This window comes from Pelodiscus sinensis, chromosome 7, assembly GCF_052426305.1.
Source record: "Pelodiscus sinensis isolate ZL-2025 chromosome 7, ASM5242630v1, whole genome shotgun sequence".
Taxonomy (NCBI): Eukaryota; Metazoa; Chordata; order Testudines; family Trionychidae; genus Pelodiscus; species Pelodiscus sinensis.
The window spans coordinates 73,033,981-73,054,654 of NC_143058.1; the positions used below are offsets into that span (position 1 = coordinate 73,033,981).

The following is a 20,674-nucleotide window of genomic DNA, read 5'->3' on the forward strand; positions in this document are numbered from 1 at the left end:
CCCACAGACCATGATGCATCGGTGGTGGGAGGAGATTTCGCACACTCCCCCTTCTGCCCTCAGGCCAAACAGGGCTTGGGGGTGGAGAATGGGGCAAAGTCTCCTCCCGCCCTGCCAGGACCACGTGGCACTTCTAAGCGCCACATGCTCCTGGCAGGGCAGAGGAAACTTCATGCACTCCCCACTCCCAGGTCCTGGGGGCAGGGGAGCAGCAGGACCTCCACGGGCCAGATCCAAACGCTTGGCGCACTGTATCTAGCCCGTGGAGGTTCTTTTGCCCACCACTGACTTAGCCTCTACTTCCAATCATGGATGGATGCTTGTTGATGTAGAAAATTACCATTAACCATATGACAGATTTCCTGGGTTAATGATTTTAGATTCTTCACATACCAAGTTTGCATTGTACTTCCTATGCATTATTAAGATGTTTTTTCTGAGTGTTTAAGCTCTTGCTCACACTTCAATAGACCCCCTGATTTAAATGAAAGAGACATATTGAAAGATGCCTCTTCTATTAGATGTGATTTTCAATCCAATGATGTTCTCACCCCACCCTCAATTGCAGTGCAGTTGCATTAATTCACTTCCTGCCTCGGCTAAAAGGTTGCATTCATTTGCAGATAGAGAAAACAAAGATGATAATAAATTACAATAAAAAAGAATAATTAATTCTTGTGTCAAATCAAAACATTTCACTGATGCAGAAGGACATTTATTCAACATACTCTAAAGCTACATAAAATCAAAGGGGTTTAACTGGCCTCCCATGTACCTCGTTAATGTGAAATTAAAGTTTACATTTCACATTTTACACATCAATTCAGATTTTACATTAATAGGCCATTTCAGTGAAATATATGGGTTTTTTTTTAAAAAAAACCCACTAACAACTCAATGATGCTTTCCTCACCATGACACCATCATATTAGCTATTGACCTCTTTTGGTCTGATTATTGAATACTAAAGGAATCAGTCGAAATTTAAACATGTGTAGGAAAAACGGTTATTTTTACCAGGAAGCAGATGGGAGATACTGACACACATTTGCTCCAATATGTGTGCCTAGCATTCAATCTTTTATGAATGGCTGGTTACAGATGGAGATAATTCAAGTATCCACTCTCATCCTAATTTAGCTGCATGATGTCACTCACTGCTGTGCAGATATCCCATTAATATCCCAGACAATCTTGATCTGAGGAAGTGGGTCTGGCCCACGAAAGCTCATCATCTAATAAACCATCTTGTTAGTCTTTGAAGTGCTACATAGTCCTGTATTTTGCTTCAGCTACACCAGACTAACACGGCTACATTTCTATTAATATCCCAGACGACATCCATGTCATCAGATACAAAAGCCCTCTGATTGAACACTATTCCAGAACACGATACTATCATAGTGGGTGACCATGTATAAGCATTATCTGACTGGGTCAAAAGATTTGCCTTTTCACTATTAATTCCCTTCTCTCCTAACTCTCCCTACTCCATTCACTCCAACTGGCATGGGAAGATCTATACTTTCCAACTGCATGCCTTGGAGGAAGCAAATCCCACACACAGGATAAAGAATTCATCATAAAGAAGGAAGAGGTAACATTTCCATACCACCCTTCCTCACGCTGGGGGAAGGGGGGCGGCAGGGGGTGGAGGCTTTAAATCACAGTCAGACTCCCAATCTGCCCTATCAGTTTGGACTGACCAGGAAATATCTGCCAGCTGCCTAGACCACACCCCTAGCCAGTTCGCACATCCTACTTTGGGGCCTGTGTTGGCTTTGTAATCCAGTGGCAGAAGGGGGATTGCTGTGCCTTAATATGCCCACAGTCTTTTTGCTCCACCCTGGTATATTTTCCAGTCTCAAGAGCCTTGCTTTATGATGGGAGTAGCTAAGACTCCTTATTAAACACACACACACACACACACTTCACAGCATTGTATATGCATCACGCATTTTAATTATAATGCTGGACATTTTACTAAAATCACCTTCCTGTTTATCCCATGAATACTGACGTCTGAGTGTACTTCAGAACACTTTTGCTTTGAGGATGAATCAGGCCGTCAGTTACACATGTGGCACATCAACCTCATGGAGAAGCATAACTGTGAGCAGAAATTAACTAAGTGTCTGATGACTCTGGAATGAATAATGCGAGCTCAGGGGTCTCCTTTGTTCCCAGGATAGTCTCCACAATGAATAACAGGGAAGCCAAAAAGCCATCATATTCCATGGACAATTGAGTCTCTCAACTGAAATCAAAGAATTTTAATACTGATAATAATGGGATGCTTAAGGAAACATGGATCTATTCTCTTAAGTAATTTATCTCCATTTTATATTGTATCTTCCTCTTAATATCTTTTAATTAGGAAGTGAGCAATTATTTGAAATAGGGCTTTTTAGTTACCGTTTACATCAGAAACCACAAATATAAACTTTAAAAGGGTCATGCATAGCAGAATGTTTGAAGCAGCCATCCCTATGCATTAATACACAGATCTAACCTCGGTATTAATTAGAATTGAATGCTTCCTGCAACACTACCTAAAGAGTCCTGTAACAGTGGCAGGTAGCCCCTAACCCTCCTGCTATTAAGGGTCTAGCCACCCTGTTACATATCTCTTTCCTACTCCCCTTAAGAACACTGCCCCTCTCTGCTGGGAATTTCTACCCACGGGAAACATTTTATATTTTCACCTATTTAGCCTTTGGCTTCAGGATGGCAGGGACTGTCTGGGCAGTCTCCCATTTTTCTTCTGGTTTGCTAAAAGGTAATTTCATTCTTCTAGGGTTGCCCTGATCGCCTCAGCCAGCTCACCCCTTTCCTTCAAAGCCAGCTGCCTGGCCTCCTTCAACACAGCCATTTTCTCCTGGCATTTCTCCGCCAGAAAGGTCAGCCTTTCACTCTTCTCTCCTATCAGCCAGCCACACCTTTTGGCAGTGGTACAAGGGTCTGCCATATTTGCAGCATCCACCCTTACTGCAGCCACCAGGTGTGTCCTGGTCACACGTACTCCCGGCTGATGTTTTCTGCTGCTTGCCTTCTTCGGCCGAAGCCTGAAGATACTCTGCTTTACTCAGGGACTTTCAGCTCATTAGCCTCCTCCTGCAGTCTGTGCTCCAGTTCTTTTACTCGGCACCAGAGCCAACTCTCCCACTTTAGTTAGAGGCACCGTTCGTCCCTCTGGAGCTGGCACGTGGGCCAGCAGACTGTAGCATTCACCTGGTCTATGGGGTACTGATGATACACAATGCTTTTCCACCGCAGGCCTCTGGGTTGGGAATCTGCTGCACCCTCTCCTCCTTGATCCTTCTGGCCACACATTTTCTGCCTCATTCTGCAGGGCTTTCCTCCACTGCTTCTTCCCAGGGCAGAACTAATGTGTCCTGATTTAAATGTGGAAAGGCTTTCATGTTGTCTTTGTGCTGCCCAAACCATCCTTCTTCTGATTCTGACCTGACTGCTCCTGGAATCAGGGTGCCATTCTGGGCATTCAAACTGCCTGTCATTGTTTCCTACACTAGAAACAGGAGCCCAGGGCATACCTCTCCGGCTGGCCCACGGCTGCTGGGTTTGCTGGATTGCCCACGGCACACTATCTTGTCTGCTGATCCTGAAGAAGTTTTGAGAGGACAGCTTGGATGTGTTGTTGCACCAGATGCTGCAGTCATTCTTCCACCTGGCTCGCAACTCATTATTGTTGCTTTCCTCCGTGACACAACTCCACTCAGTCAAAAAGCAAATTAAAATATTCCCTGCCTGGGGGCTAATTTAGTCACTCCTGAAGCACACACTGGGCCTCCTGGCCCCAACTCCCGTTCAGTGTCTCTTGCCCTTTAATTAGGGAGTTCCCTGCCTTCTTTCCCAGAGCAGGAGCACAGTTCATTTTATCCATAAAAGCCAGTCTTGCTCCCTCCAGCTGGTTCTTCAAGCCAGCTTTCTCTTCTCAGGCTTGTGTTTTCTGAGCAATCTCCTATTCACGGCAGCCGCCTGCTGCTCTTTGTAGGGAATCAGCAGCTCACTCAGATCGACTCTCTTTAATAATCGGGATTGGTTGACCCCAGGCCCTCCTGCCATTGAAGGAGTGACCTACACTGTTAAAATGCCTCATTGTTACTTACAATAGGGGAGATAGACCCATTGGGCTCTGTTCTCAGTTAGTCTAGAATGAAGAAAAGATTTTTGTATTTTCTTTCTGAAGGTGGAAGAACAAGTAGCAGAATTTGGTGATTCCCTCTTCTTTGTGTTACATGGAAAAGGCAGGGCTTACAGTACAAAAATCATGGGTGAAGATGACTAAAAATTAGAGGCTGGTTTAATTAAGAAAAGCTGTAGCAGTAAAGAGCTAAAATAAAGGTTGTGGCTCTGAACAAAATCATAGACATACCTCTCTTGTTGAGGACACACTAAATTATTATCAAACCATGCCAGGGTCTCCCACAACCCATACTGCTGCTGTTCCACCTGAACTGTATATGTTCATATCATAGCATCCGGACACACAGTCTCCTACCACATCTGCATAAAACTTAATTGTGGGTCACACCACTGTTGTCACCAATGACTATTTGACACTTGCCCCTCTGCAATCACAGCTCAGGAGATGGAACTGCTTTGCTATGGCCACTCTAGCTTGCACCACAAACAGCAGCAAGGAGGCTGCTATAACCCTACAGCCTGCCCTAGGTATTTCAGGGTTTGTTTTGACCAGCGGAGCAGCCAGAGAGATGTAAAGGTGGCGCAAAACCCTCTCTGTCTTCTCTCAGTTGCCTCTTGGGCTATGTCTAGACTGCAGGCTTCTTTCGAAAGAGGCTCTTTCGAAAGCATCTTTCGAAAGAGCCTCTTTCGAAAGATCGCGTCTAGACTGCAGGCGGATCTTTCGAAAGAAAAATCCGCTTTTTTGAAAGAGAGCACCCAGCGAGTCTGGATGCTCTCTTTCGAAGACGGCCTCTTTATATTGAAGAACGCCTTCTTTCAAAAGAGGAACTTTCGAAAGAAGGCGTTCTTCCTCGTGAAATGAGGTTTACCGCCATCGAAAGAAAAGCCGCGTTCTTTCGAAATAATTTCGAAAGAACGCGGCTTGAGTCTGGACGCAGGGGAAGTTTTTTCGGGAAAAGGCTACTTTTCCCGAAAAAAACCCTGAGTCTGGACATGGCCTTGGAGACATAGCACAGAATTTGACCCAGTATGGCAGGGTGCAGCTCTAGAACTCAGAAAATGAGAATGAGAGATTGGAGAAAAATACATTTGCTTTCCTTGCGCATCTCTCCTATTTATAAATGAAAGATCCATACTGGGAGAGCCTCCTCAACAGGGCAGGCCATGTGGGAGCATAGCTTGGAGGATGCACCAAACAAGGGAAGCCTGGAAGCAGTAACAAGAGATAGGGGACATGTATACTCACAAATTAAAGGGGAGAATTAACAAGGCTTAATGCTCCACCTAAAACCTGGGCTTAGAGCTGCCACAAGGAAGTTTCAATATAGAGCTTCCTTGCTTTTGTGATCCTCTGTAGACTATCAACACAACACAGTTTCTCACATGGCTACTGTGACTATTACTATGCATGTTATAAAAGTAGTTCATGTATATTCTACAGTCACCCATTGCAATATGCAAATGCTTTGGCCTGTTATACAAACTGAGGGAGCAAAACAAGTTTTATGAGACTGGGTATGTATCAAATTTCATTTCTCAATTTTATGCAATTTTTGGTATGATCAGAACCTGCAAAACACCCAACAATATTAACAACAGTCTTCATCATACTGCAGTTATCACACACTTCAGCTTATCTGTATCCAACTATTCATTTTTAGAATTCATAGCTTTTTATAAATTAACACAAATAAATTTCTAGCAAATCTGCTTTTTTGCTGACAAGTATATCATCTTCATAGAATCATATAATCCTAGGGCTGGAAGAGACCTCAGAAGGTCATCGAGTCCAGCCCCCTGTCCAAAGCAGGACCAATCCCAACTAAATCATCTTCCTACCTGATATGGTTAACCATATGAAAATTGAGGAGTATACAGTTGACATGGATTGTGATGACTATCATAATTTACTGCCATTACTGCATAATATGTAAGGAACTGTACTACTTTTGTGCAGTTGATAGTAAGGCGTGTCATGCTGTCATTACTCAGCTTCATGAGCTCATTTAGTTAATGTGATTCCTATGTAAAAAAACACATTTAAGTAATGTTTTGATGGAGCCAAAACTCAGCAAAGCCATGCAATATTTAGGCTCTGGTCCAGTGAAGCTTGTATCTCATACATGTAAGCGTTTTCTTGAGCAGAGATTGGATTACTCATACTTTATAGCTAAGCAATGCTTTAGTATTGTTCAACCAGAGCCTTAAAGCAAACACATACCACATGTTTAACACTACCTAAACACAAAGATCCAAACTCTGCCCCCATTATTCCCTTGAACAGGGGAGAGGCTTCAGGTCTGTGTCTCCTGCAGCCCCCTCAGGGCCATACTCTGGCTTTGCACAGAGGTCCCTGATTTGTCTCGAAAGGGCCATACAGTGCCAAGTCACGTCTAGTTCTGAATATCTGGCTGTGTTGTCCCTTATCTTTACATTTCTTCAGCATCATGAACATCTACAGTGCTCAAAAACAATTCTGTAGAGTGTTTAACATACCCATGAACATCTTCTGAAAATGGAAGTATTAGCACAGATTGGGTTGACTTACCAATTCTAAACACTGTTTATGACCATAAGCAGCAGCATAGTGCACTGTGTTGTACCCTTCTTTGTCTTGAATTGATGGATTGGCATCATTTTGAAGCAGAAACTCTAGGCACCTGTAAATAATACAAAAATAAAATTACAGATCATACTATTTGACAGCATCATCTCCATAGCAACGATGAGCAATATTAAGCCTCTTTTCTAAAATTCTGGCTATTAAATGTTACATTCCTTACAAAATCATGTACCACATAAGAGTTTCCTGTCTTTTAGCAAATATCACCCCACTCACTCCCTTCCCAATATTCACCAAACGTCTGTGCAGCAACATCTGCTAGTCTTAGAGTAGCTTGTTTGATACTCTGACACTCTCTATCCCAAAGCAATATTGTGACACCCCCATACTTAGCATTAAGTATCTCATGTAAGGTATGAATGGAGAAGTTATGTTTTGCTGAATATGATCACTCTTTTTGTACACATTTATCATTTTTGAATCTGAAGTTATAAATATGGAATATGTACCAATGTTTCAAATGTGTGTGCTCCTAGTAACACCCTGGTAACACAAAGTAGATGAAATCCAGTTTAGCTAGGACATTGTGGATGAACCATTCCAAGTGATGGGCAATTAAGAAACACAGTCAGCCATAGAAGAATCTTATCTCCACTTGATGCGTTTCTGCCAATATTAGGATAATGGCTGCTATGACACAAAGCATGCAAGGGCATGTGACTAGATCATGTGATACTGGACTTCATCTTGTGCCTATACTTTTCCACAAATGGTGTTGGAGACTGCTTGGAACAATGAAGTCCCTCCACATCGAGGAAGCTATACAAGGGGAAAGTGACCTCACTCATCCTCTCTCCCCACCATCTCAACATCTGAAAATACCTTAGGAAAAAAAGACTGAACTGGTGGGAAAGGAAGAATCCCAGCCTGTATATGGAAGACTGGTGAACTGTTTGCATTATCAGGGTGAGACACTCCTTGATTTAAATACTGTCTAGCTTATAGGTCTTAGATTGTGATTTTGTTTTAGGCAATTACTTATAATCACTAAAATATTTCTGTAGCTAATAAATCTGCTTTATATTTTACCTACCTGAAAGTAGGAATAAGAGATCCTCCGGAAAAGGGCTTTATTCCGGAGGATCGCGCCAGTCTAGAGGCTTTTTTTCCGGCTTTTCCTCCAAGCCGGAAAAAAAGCGGCGGACATGTTTATTTAAATCCAGCGGGGGATATTTAAATCCCCCCCGCGGATTTCCCTATGCTGACTTACCTGATTTGCATCCCTTTTCCGGAATTTGTGGCCAGTCTAGACGTAGCCGCTGGGTCCGGGAGCTCAAACCCACCTCCTAGACAGGGGCTGCTGCCACCCCACACTGCTGCCTCTTTATCAGAGACAGCAGCATAGGGGAGCAAGCAGCTGGTCCGCAAGAGGAGCTGCTTTTTAAACTAACTCCCACCTGGCACCCCACGCTGCTGCCAGCCCCGCCCCTGGGGATTATAGAACAGTCAACTAACTGATAAGAATTCATGAGGTTACTCAACTATTCAATTAGCCGATATATAACAACCCTACTCCATGTGTCATCTCTCAGTTTAATTTTTACCCCTCTGGAAAAAGATTTCAAAATGATTTCTTTGTCAAAACTTGTTGTCAAACTAATGTAGAACTATTAGCAACAAAAGTGACATTTTAAGCAAAAATATGGCATAAAATATCAGATTTGAACACAGTAATTCTTATGGAGGACATTGCGTTACATTTTTTCTGCAACATACTAACCCAGTGTATCACATTTACATAAAAGAGTATGTGATAAAGAATTATTAGAGTACTAATGCAGTATACATTTTGTTGGGAAGAGCAACAAGCACGGAAATAGAATTAGAAAATTCATTAATACATTAAAGAGGATTTTAGTTTGGTTAGCTTCCTCTAGTATCAAGCTTCATTTGTAGCAGAGCAAAGCTTGAACAAGACAGGAGTGTAAATTGCAGTTTAAAGAAGCAGAGAAATTACCTACAAATGGAGTCTAACTATTGTACTGACACCAAACTTACAATGCAGCTTCTTTTTCCTTCATCTCATTGGCTCTTTCAAGTTCTTCAGCATTTTCATGGGAGTTACCTAAAATATTCTTTCTTCTTAACATAAGGGACAGAAAAATGCAATTTGTTTTCAAAATGTCAGAGCAGTGATTTTGGTGCATATTACTACCCCCAATCAAGTGACAACTTGTAGGCATTAAAGTTAAATAAAGAGCCTACCTAGCAATATAAGCTAACCATGTTCCTGGACAAAGAATGCACTTAACATGTACCAGCTCTTCATTCTGTACATCAACATCAAAATTAATCAGAAAGTTTTTATTTCTATCACACCAGTTATTTCATCACATTCTGGAACCTTCTGTTTCCCCATAGCAGCCCCTTGCCCTCAAAGACTCTTCCCTAGGGAGGTGGTGGAATCTCCATCCCTAGAGGCTTTTGAGTTTCAGCTTGACAAAGCCCTGGCTTGGATGATTTAGTTGGGATTGGTCCTGCTTTGGGCAGTGGGTTGGACTCGATGACCTTCTGAGATCTCGTCCAACCCTACTGTTCTATGATTCTGTCTTTCAAAGCTGGACTAGTTTATTTGATTCTGGAGATCTCAGCTGAAAATACTGCCACTCTCCACTATCTGGAAGCCACAGAAACAGCCAGGAGTGAAATGAGGGAAACGCAATCTTACCAATACTGAGGACTGGAGTTAAATAATCAGTCTTTTTTGACACTGATATAATTGGCTTGATGTATCCTAAGTTTCAGAACTTCAAATTCAGGAGGGGCCCAGATTCTGAAAAGTTGGTTTTGAACCAAGAGTTTCAGGAAAAGGAGTAGCAGCTCCTGATGGAAAGACAGACCTAGGAACTTCCACGGCCTTCTCTTTACTGTCAGGTACTAGGGACAAACATATAGGAAGTTCAGTCCTTTGAAGGCCCTCCAACCTCATGACTCAGACATATGGATCTGACAGGGACGTTCAGGTACCTCGTATCAGTTTTACTGCAGTGAATGGTTCTGTGGTTTCCAATCGAATGTAACACAACCTTCTATAATGGGTCCATGAAGATGCCATTTCAGGAGAAAAATGAAGCTTTTAGAAGGTGTTATACTGGACAAAAAATGGTACGTCAATTTTGTACCAGATTTAAATGTATGAGAAACCAGGATCCTGTGGACCAGGAGAGAAGTGGAGAGGAACAGAGAGAGAGAGAGAGAGCCTACCAGAAAATGAATGCAGCCAACTAATGGTTTTAAATGCCAAAGATGACTTAAGGCTATAGTCGAGGCTGCTTGATCCATACAGCATGTCAGAGGCCATAAAATTACGTAGTACTCTGTAAATTAGAAACTGCACAGACTCGCAAGACATTTGAGAGAAGGAGAGATCCTACTAATGAAGCTGTTGCCGAAAGTTTCTTGAGCACACTAGAATCAGACTTTGTTCCTTGTCCTCCAAGCAACGGATTTCCAGTTCCCACAAGCACAGTGTTCTTTTTGCCAGTGGCCTGTTCCCACTTTTCTGCCAGAACACAGACCTTCCCTCTCCTGTTGAGTCCCCCATTGTTTAGAAGCCTCCGGCCCACGCAGTGACTTTCATGAGGAGGCTACTGCTGGAATGAGGAATCCTGCAGGTGCTGCTACACTTCCTGGCTTGAATCGGATTCCATGATATACAGGGTTTACAGTTTGGTTGAATGTCCCTCAGTACTTCCACGGTACAATATGTTCCAGCATACTTGGGCTTACTCCACCTCTGACAGAAAAGTGTGGGTGGGCTGGCAATGGCTACTCTTTGTTGTCATCCCCCATCTGGAAAGATCCCCCTCCCACTGCCTCAGGCTCTAGCCTTTTCAAAAGACCACCGCAGCAGTGCAGGCAGGGGAAGTTCCCTAACCTATCCCTTGTGGGAAAACCAACTATATAAGGAAAAAGGAAGGCAAAGTGGGAGGGGAAGTTATTCCTGAGGAGAAAGTGGCCAGCATTTAAGGGAGTTATGTTGCAATAAAAAGATAAATTGCACTATACACGACTCATCGTATAATCCAGGGTTGGGGAACCTCAGGCCAGGGGGCCGGATGCAGCCCCCAGCTTGTCTGGATCTGACACCGAGGTTTAGGTCCCCCCCCCCAGCATTAGGGAGCCCAAACTGGCACTTTAGCCTCTGCAGAGCTGGATCACACAAAATCTACTAGGCTGGGCCTCCCTAGGCTCTGGTGTACCAGGGGAATGTGGGGACTTTCTCTTTCTCAGACAGGGGCCACATCAGTGAGGGTTTTTTTTTTTTTTAAACTTCTGACTTGTGTATGGCCCCCGATTGATTTTTCTGTGGGTCAGTGGCCCTGAATCCAAAATAGGCTCCCCACCCCTGTTAAAATCAATAATGGGTGTGACGTGGACAGGGGTGGGCAGGGAGGCCTCCGCAGGCTGGATCTGGCCTGCCAAGCGGGTGGATCTGGCCCATAGATGCCCTGCCACTCCCCCGCCCCCAGGCCAATCAGGGCCTGCGGGCGGGAAGGGCACGTGAAGTCTCTCACTCCCTGTCTCCTCCCTGCAAGCTCCATGCCCCCCTTGCAGGGTGGGGGCAGGAAGCAAGAGACTTTGCATACTCCTCCTGCCCCCCGGCCCTCACGAAGTCTCCTCCTGCCTTGGAAGGGGGCAAGTGCCTAGAGGGAAGCGCCAGCTGTTCAGAACAGCTGGCAGTTCTCCTGGGGGGGAGGGGGAATAGATTTCACATGCTCCCCACCTCCAGGCCAATCAGGGACTGTGGGAGTGGAAGCACGGAAATGTCCTGGCCCCTCCTCTTCCACCAGAGGGCCTGTCCCTTGCGGGGCAGCCCAGGTCCACTTCAAAAATTAGTGAAGTGTCCCCTTGTCTAAAATTATTGCCCACCTCTGTTCTAAGAGAAAGAGGAGGAGGAAAAATACCTTTGCTAGTGGTTTATTTTTGTTGGTTTAAATGATATTGTGGCGTAAAAAGAGCATAAATGTCTCTGAGTAGGAAACAACGTAAAAGCGAGGAATACAAATAGGCTTTTTTACTTTCTGTCCATGTCCGAAGCAGCGGCATAGTGCAACGCAGTACGTCCCCACTCATCTGTTTCATTAATATTTGCCCCAGTGGTCACCAATGTCTCAATACAGTGAAAATGACAATTCGCAGCTGCATAGTGCAAAGGTGTCCTGAAAAACAAATAGCAATTTATGACTTCAGACGCTATCTAAAATGTAACATGGGTTACTCTATAGTCCCGAATGCACCTTTCCTAGAGATGTCTGAGGTAAAAACAATGCAGCCCTCTCTTGCTCCCTCTCCCAAATCTCGGGGGGGTTGGCTTTATTTACAGCTTTTTGTCCAACCAAAATACACAAATTAGTCTCTGGCGACATTCACTTCTAGCGATTCTAGAGGACGTAGGGCAGTATTGGTGCCGGCCGCTGGGCACTCCAGGCCCTTTAGAATTGGCAGGCCCCAGGACAATTGCCCGCTTTCCCCCGCTCCCAATCAGAGGGCCTAGAGGATGGAAAATTGCTCAAGAGGAAGATGGGAGATTTATTTGATTATTTTAAGTAGGGTTGCCAGATGGTTTCAACAAAAATACCGGACACACTTGACATTCCATCACAATCTACATTACATCCTATTTAGAAAATACCGGACATTTATATTTTCTCAATTTTTTTCCCAAACAGAAAGCTCAAATATTGGACTGTCTGGTTCAAAACTGTACACCTGCAAACCCTAATTTTAAGCTGCCCTCAGAAGCTGTGTCGTGCATAAGAATGGCCCCCTTTCTCTAACACATAAAAAATGTAGGCTCTTCAGAAAATTCACTTGATTTTCAAAATGGCAGACCCATTCATTAATTCCCATTAACTAAACTGGGAGGTGATGAGAGCTCAGTGATTCTGAATATTTGTTTAAGTGGCTAGGCCTCAACCTTGCAAAAGTCTTAAGCACACGATTTAACTTTACACACCCTGAGTAGACACTGAAGGCATTTAAGTTCAGCACATATGTTCGTGTTTGCAGGAGCAGAGCTAGAAGACAGATAGGGTTGCCAGGTGTCCGGTATTGAACCGGACAGTCTGGTATTTTCGTCTTATGTCCAGTAAAAAAAATTCAGAAAATACCGGACACCTAAAATATCCAGTACTTTCTGACTTTTTCCCAGCCAGGAGGCTAAAATCCTGGGCTGTCCAGCTCAATACGGAGGCAGCCTGGCAACCCTAGTGCTTACCAGGTTCCACAGGGGAGCTGACCGGTCTGGCGCAGGGAGGCAAGATGGCGGACAGCCTCACCACATTGTTTTTTAAAGGGGACAAACGGTGGGGATTTTTTCTTAACAAGTCTCGGGATCCGCCCCCCTCCCTTTTTTTTTTTTTTTTGCTCAACAAACTTTTTCCTCATGTGTTGTTGTTGTTGTGTATTTTTTCTGAAATCATCTGGCAACGCTAATAGACAGACACCTGTTTTTTAGATCTGCGGCCTGGGTGAAACTGTTTGGCCGAATTTGTAACATACATCAGGGGCGTGTCGGGGACTGAATCGGTACATCCATTTCTGCATTTATTTCAACATTATTTTACTTTGAGAAAGTCTAGAAAGAAGGCTGATAAGCAGTAGTTCTCCCTACAGTGATGTGCAGGTGCTATGTTGGGCACAAAGCGTGGAGAGCAATGAGGAAAGAAATTACTGATATTTTTAAATAAGAAAGACAGAAGTGCCTAGGCTTGGCTTTCATGTATTTAATGTAATCTGCATTTGTCTTTTTGGCATTTAACTTCAATCAGCAGTATCCTCTTGGGAAACGGTGATTCCTACCCCCTTTTACGGTTTACCTTTTTAAGTGAAACATATGATTTCCAGATTGAGGGCTTTTTTCCTCTCTTTCTTTCTTTGAAATACATCTGAAAAAGCTTCACAATGTACATACCTCCCACATCTGTCCTTTTTATTAAAATCTGCTCCACTGCTCTGCAAGAGTTTTACACATTCAACATTACTGAAAAGAAAAGGAAAGAAAACAAAGCATGAGCAAAACAAAAGTTCTCATCTTGACCGAGTACCCAAAAAAGTAGTGTTGTTTCATTCACTCTTAGCAGTGCAGAAATTGTGCAGAAATTGCAATTCAAGCCTGAACAAAAGAACGGAGAAAAAGAAAACTTGTAAAGATGACACCTTTATTTCTGGATAACTTTGGAATTCTATTCCAGACAAGTAAAGTAGAATGTGTTTTAATATATATATCCTGGATTCAAGGGGGAGGCAGTCAAACATTTCCAAAGGGAGTTGTGCTGCTAATGCTTCACACATTGAGCTAAGAAATTTTCCAAGAACATTTTTGTAGTTTGAAGCAAGCTTACAAAATATGCTGGGCTAATAATGAGGAGATTTAGGTCCCAATTCAGGGCAGAACTTCAGGACATGCTTAATTTTTTACACATATGCTGAAATCCATTCTTTTCTGCAAAGCATTTAGCAAAAACTTAACTTTAATTATGTCCCATTTTCTTCAATGAGACTTAAGAACAACTTTAAAGTTGAAACCCATCCTTCAGAACTGTATTGCTTTTGAAGGGATTATTCATAGTTTGTATCCCTACTGAATGAATTCACTATGATACAACTCTGTATTGTTACTGTTTAAATTGAAGTGATTCTTAATAGTAAATAAAATAGGTGCATTTTAATATCTTTATAATTCAAGTAAATAAATGTACAATACCAAACCAGAAGATCATGTAATGAAGCACAATGATCTTCCAAGACTCCTTTGTCATTCAGAGGAGCAATAACTCATTTCTACTAGGAAATGGGAAAAGAGATTTTTGGAACATAGTTTCTTCTCAATGCCAATATAACTTCCATTAATGTTAATGGGAGTAACAGGCATGCACCAAGAGGAAAATGCATGTTTTATGTATAGTTCAAGTTCCAGTCTACAAGACATAGATGGAGCAAAGCTGATGTTAACCCACTATCTGTGTATAAAATATCTATAGAATGCTCCCCACAATGTACACAAGATAAGTGGTCTTGTTAGGGATAATTACAGTCAGCCATAAATAAAAACGGACTTATTTTCACAGGCAATTTTTGCCTCTTATCTTATTCCCTTCTCTTTCAGGGTATTATTGTAAGCTTTAAGAAGAGGTATTTTCTGAAGAGTGCTCTGTCAGGGTAATTTAAGTCCACGAAACTACCATACATCTTTCATTAACCATATAAAATAAACACTTAACAAGAACAATCCTTTTTCAGTGTTCAAAATACTTTTATGTACTTGTGATGGTTGGTGATGACTTTTGTGAAATGCACAATGGTCCACCAAGAAGTGAACAGACAACTCACAACTACAAGACTACCAAATAATCACCAGGTAGGTACCATTTCTGGCCACTACAACCACTGCCAATCTAGTGGAAAGGGGGTAGGTTTAGAAGATAAAATTTTAAAAAAAGAACAAGTTAAAAATCACTTAGAAAAGTTATATGTCTGCAAGTCATCAGGGCCTGATGAAATGCATCCTAGAATACTCAAGGAACTGATAGAGGAGGTATCTGAGCCTTTAGCTATCATCTTTGGAAAATCATGGAAGACAGGAAAGATTCCAGAAGACTGGAAAAGGGTGAATATAGTGCCCATCTATAAAAAGGGAAATAAGAACAACCCAGGAAACTACAGACCAGTCAGTTTAACTTCTGTGCCAGGAAAGATAATGGAGCAAGTAATTAAGGAAATCATCTGTAAACACTTGGAAGATAATAAGGTGATAGGGAACAGCCAGCATGGATTTGTAAAGAACAAATCATGTCAAACCAATCTGATAGCTTTCTTTGATAGGATAACAAGTCTTGAGGATAAGGGAAAAGCGGTGGATGTGCTATACCTAGACTTTAGTAAGGCATCTGATACGGTCTCACATGATATTCTTATCAATAAACTAGGCAAATACAACTTAGATGGGGCTACTATAAGGTAGATGCATAAGTGGCTGGATAACTGTGCTCAGAGAGTAGTTATTAACGGTTCACAATCCTGATGGAAAGGTATAACTAGTGGGGTTCTGCAGGGGTCTGTTTTGGGACCAGTTCTGTTCAATATCTTCATCAACGATTTAAATATCGGCATGGAGAGAACGCTTATTAAGTTTGCAGATGATACCAAGCTTGGAGAGGTTGCAACTGCTTTGGAGGATGGAGTCATAATTCAAAAGGATCTGGACAAATTGGAGAAATGGTCTGAGGTAAACAGCATGAAATGTAATAAGGACAAATGTAAAGTACTCCACTTAGGAAGGAACAATCAGTTTCACACATACAGAATGGGAAGCGACTGTCTCAGAAGGAGCACGGCAGAAAGGGATATAGGGGTTATAGTGGACAACAAGCTAAATATGAGTGTGATGCAGTTGCAAAAGAAGCAAACATGATTCTAGGATGCATTAACAGGTGTGTTGTGAGCAAGTCATGAGAAGTCATTCGTCCGCTCTACTCTGCCCTGATTAGACCTCAGCTGGAGTATTGTGTCCAATTCTGGGTACCACATTTAAAGAAAGATGTTGATAAATTGGAGAAGGTCCAGAGAAAAGCAACAAGAATGATTAAAGGTCTAGAATCAGAGGTATAGCCATGTTAGTATGAATCTGCAAAAGCGGCGAGGAGTCCTGTTGGACCTTACTTCAAAGAGAAACTGCTGAGCTACAGTTCATCTTCAAGTTTGACACAATCAACTCTGGATTAAACAAAGACTGTGAATGGCTCGCTAACTACAAAAGCAGCTTCTGCTCTCTTGGAATTCACACCTCCAGATCAGCTACTAGAAGTGGGCCTCATCCTCCTTGATTGGATCCACCTCGTCATCTCTTGCCTGATCCTGGCCTGCATATTTATACCTGCCTCTGGAAATTTCCACTACATGCATCTGACGAAGTGGGTCTTTGCCCACAAAAGCTTATGCTCCTACATTTCAGTTAGTCTATAAGGTGCCACAGGACTCCTCGCCGCTTTTAAAGGTCTAGAGAACATGACCTATGAAGGAAGACTGAAAGAATTGGGATTGTTTAGTTTGGAAAAGAGAAGATTAGGAGGGGACATGATAGCAGTTTTCAAGTATCTAAAAGAGTGTCACAAGGAGGAAGGAGAAAAATTGTTCTTCCTGGCCTCTGATAGAACAAGAAGCAATGGGCTTAAACTGCAGCAAGGGAGGTTTAGTTTGGACATTAGGAAAAAGTTCCTAACTGTCAGGGTAGTCAAACACTGGAATAAGTTGCCTAAGGAGGTTGTGGAATCTCCATCTCTGGAGATATTGAAGAGCAGGTTAGATAAATGTCTATCAGGGATGGTCTAGACAGTAGTGGGTTCTGCCATGAGGGCAGGGGACTGGAATTGATGACCTCTCGAGATCCCTTCCAGTCCTAGTATTCTATGATTCTCTCTTGCTCCTGCAGCTGGACCCAAAGTCTAAGCAATGTGCAGATGGGCAGGAGATAGGGGAATTGTTCCTCCCTCCCAGAGGTCTGTGTTTCAAATCACACACTAGCCTTCTATAATCAAAGGCCATGTCCTGCCACTCTTACTCACACTGCATGTAGACCTAATGTGAGCTGCAATTTACTGAATGCTGGTGGAACACTGCCTGGAGAGAGAAAGATTTTACATCGAATTATTTTGCTCTTCTTTAATGGGAACAAATTCCTTTACAGATGGTACAGCTGGCTTGAGTTACACAATTAAATTACAACTAACGTAACAGCTATAATTTTAACTACTCACCCTCCTGCAGCAGCAGCGTGGAGGCACGTTCTTCCAAAATTATCAGGGGTGTCTATTTCAAAGCCTGCAGACAGCACGTGCTCATTACTAAACAAGGACACTATGCTATACTTTTGTCCTAGTTAAACCACAAGAAACATTGCAGAGACAGAAAAAACAGTTAGTTAGGAAAACCAGAATGCAAGCAACTATAGTCAGCAAGAGGTTGTCATGGAAACGGACAGTGGCTGCTCAAGCTTGGTAGCTCTATAAAAAGAACTGCGAAGTCAAAAAGAATCTATTTCGACATTCAGCCTTGGGCTACATAACTATTCAATCATGTGACAGGCATTTATGAGGCAGATTCTTATCGAGAGAATTGTGACACTAGGCTATGCAGACAAAAACCACGATGAAATGGGGAGAGTCAGAGAGAGAGGCCTAGCATGCAAGCAGTCGATTGTTATTGGCATGCTTGTGTTTTCCAAATTGTTTTTAGATTCTGGAAAGATGCTTCTGGGAACATGCAACGGATATTTTTAAAGATGCACAAGGCTTTGGATATATAACCCCTGGCAGATTCGTACAGAATTAATCCTGGGATGTCTAAGCAGCTTGCTTAGAATCACAGATCTGGAAGAGACCTCAGGTTGTCATCAAGTCCAGCCTTCCTGCTCATGGCAGGAACAATCTGCACTGACTTATTAACCAGCAACAAAGCACATCAGGGGTTGCTGTAACTGGCTATGCAAATTACATTTTTCTTTCTATTTTTTTCCCTAAACATCGCCAGGGACTCAGCCTTATGGCTCAGAGTGGTGAGGGGAGGTTTCAATTGCTAAGGAATGGCAGTTTTCTGGAAGATGTATGAACTGCCTTCTCTCCATCTTGAACTCAGTGGAACTTCTGTCTGCATAAGGAGATCAGGAGATGGCACTTTATTACTACTCTCCATGGGTACCTTTTGTCAGGGGTGCGCAAAAGGGCCCCCACGGGCCAGATCCAGCTTGCCAAGCAGGTGGATCCGGCCTACAGAGGCCCTGCTCCTCCCCTGCCCCCAGGCCAATTAGGGCCGGGGCAGGGACAGGGGCAGGGGAGCATACGAAGCCTCTTCCTGCCTTGCCAGGAGCATGTGGCGCTTTGAAGTGCTGTGTGCTGTTCACAGGGTGGGGGCAGAGTGGAGAAGGCTTTATGCACTCCCCGCCCCCAGGCCCTATTTGGCTTAGGTGCAGGGGAGCGCGGGAAGTCTCCTCCCATGACAGGCGCATGGGCACTTAGGAGGAATGTAGGGGGAGGGGGGCGGCAAAGGCACTCCCTCACCCCCAGACCTTGATTGGACTGGGGGTGGGGAACCCAGAAGCATATTGGCCCCACCCCTTCCGCTTGATGCCCCGCCCCTTCTTGTGCGACCTGGGACCACTTCAAAAATTTCCAAAGTGGCCTTGGCAAAAAATTCATTTCCATCCTTAGTCTAGACAGTGAGGCTATTTATTTTGTATCCCAAAATAGCTACCCCGTGACTTTTGAACACTCCCGTTATTTCAAAATATTTTTCGAAACAACGGGTGTGCTATTTCAGCATCCCTGTAACCCTCGTTCCACAAGGCTTAAGGGATGTGTCAAAATAGCATGTTATTTTGAAATTTGGTGCTCTGTAGATGCGCCAGATTTCCAAATAAGCTATTTCAAAATACAATCAAAATAAAATACGCAATTTTTGTAGCATAAATTGCATCTCTTATTTCAAGTTTAGAGTGCTGTGTAGACGCACCCTTTGAAAGATGACTAACAGCAAACAGACACTGTCCCATTTTGAGAACCTGATTCAGGAAAGCATGTGTTTTGGTCCCATCCATTTGAACAGGATGTAACCATTTGCTCAATGTTGTCCTAAACCCAGGAGCTTTCTCCTGAACCATGTGTAAGCGGTATCTCACAAAATTCCTACAGCTTGGTAAAGGATTTTCCCTTTCCTCCCCTTCCCTATGAATTAAAATAAACTTTGTGACTTCCGGGGGGGGAAAAGCATTCAAAAGGCTTCAGGAATGAACAATACAGGATGCAATGTGAGTAATTATCAGCAAGCAGTTAGGAAAGCCACACAATCACATGAAGCAGCACAGGAAGTCTTTCATTTGGACAATTCACAACTCTAAATAACACAGGGGCCATAAGCAGCATGTTCATATTCATTAAACTCCACAGTTGCAGCTGGAGTCACTTACCTGATGACAACAACTTCCTGCAGCAGTCCGAGTGAGCGTTTAGTGCTGCTAAGTGCAAGGGGAACATGTTGTGGATACCACACCTGTTAGGCAAAACATTTTTATTAGTTACCAAAAGAATGGGCAGCAGTCAGGGTAGATGATGAAAATTCCCCTTTTACAAACATTTTGTCATTGCTTGTGTAGGTGGCTCATTGTATTTGTACTTTCTATAACCTCTAAGGCTTGTTTGTTTTGTGAAAGCATAATGTTAGTATCTGATTTTGATTACAAATGGACAACAAGGCTAGGTACAGATTTGTAAAAACAAGATGAGAAGCAAAGAGAGAAGAAGCTAAGATAATGGATTTTATTTAGATTTCAACTGTGACCATTGGTTGTAGCACAAGTATTCTATCACGAGGTTCAAGTAAATACTGATAGAATCCTTATATTGTTTCTAAAACCCATCTTTCCTCTGCATCTCTATTGTTAACATGCCACTGTGTGTCTTAGTTAACTCTCATCTAGATTATTGCATCTTCTTCTCGTGGCTGGCTTCTTAGGCTGTGTCCAGACTCAGGGGTTTTTTCGAAAAAAGTAGCCTTTTTTCGAAAAAACTTCACCTGCATCTAGACTGCAGCCGCGTTCTTTCGAAATTAAATCGAAAGAACACGGCTTTTCTTTCGACGGCGGTAAACCTCATTGCACGAGGAAGAACGCCTTCTTTCGAAAGTTCCTCTTTCGAAAGAAGGCGTTCTTGAATGTAAATAGGGCTTCTTCGAAAGAGAGCATCCAGACTCACTGGGTGCTTTCTTTCGAAAAAGCAAGCCGCTTTTTCGAAAGTTCCGCGTGCAGTCTAGACGCTCTCTTTCGAAAGAGGCTCTTTCGAAAGTATCTTTCGAAAGAGCCTCTTTCGAAAGAGGCTTGCAGTCTAGACTTAG

The 20,674-nt window shown here is 42.9% G+C and overlaps 1 protein-coding gene across 9 annotated transcripts in view; it reads right to left on the minus strand.

Moving 5' to 3' along the window:
• The window catches only part of ANKRD44 (ankyrin repeat domain 44), a 218,636-nt gene that overhangs the window by 53,370 nt on the left and 144,592 nt on the right, over nucleotides 1–20,674 (minus strand). For 6 of the 9 annotated variants that reach the window (XM_075934240.2, XM_006117912.5, XM_006117916.5 and 3 more), the window contains exons 11-16: nucleotides 19,752–19,834; nucleotides 17,548–17,665; nucleotides 13,707–13,775; nucleotides 11,812–11,952; nucleotides 8,789–8,872; nucleotides 6,716–6,827 (exon numbers count right to left, since the gene is read on the minus strand). In XM_075934240.2, coding sequence (XP_075790355.1) covers nucleotides 6,716–6,827; nucleotides 8,789–8,872; nucleotides 11,812–11,952; nucleotides 13,707–13,775; nucleotides 17,548–17,665; nucleotides 19,752–19,834 — 607 coding nt within the window. The remainder of the gene's footprint in view (nucleotides 1–6,715; nucleotides 6,828–8,788; nucleotides 8,873–11,811; nucleotides 11,953–13,706; nucleotides 13,776–17,547; nucleotides 17,666–19,751; nucleotides 19,835–20,674) is intronic. The other 3 variants (XM_006117913.5, XM_075934242.2, XM_075934241.2) reach the window with 1 other exon arrangement.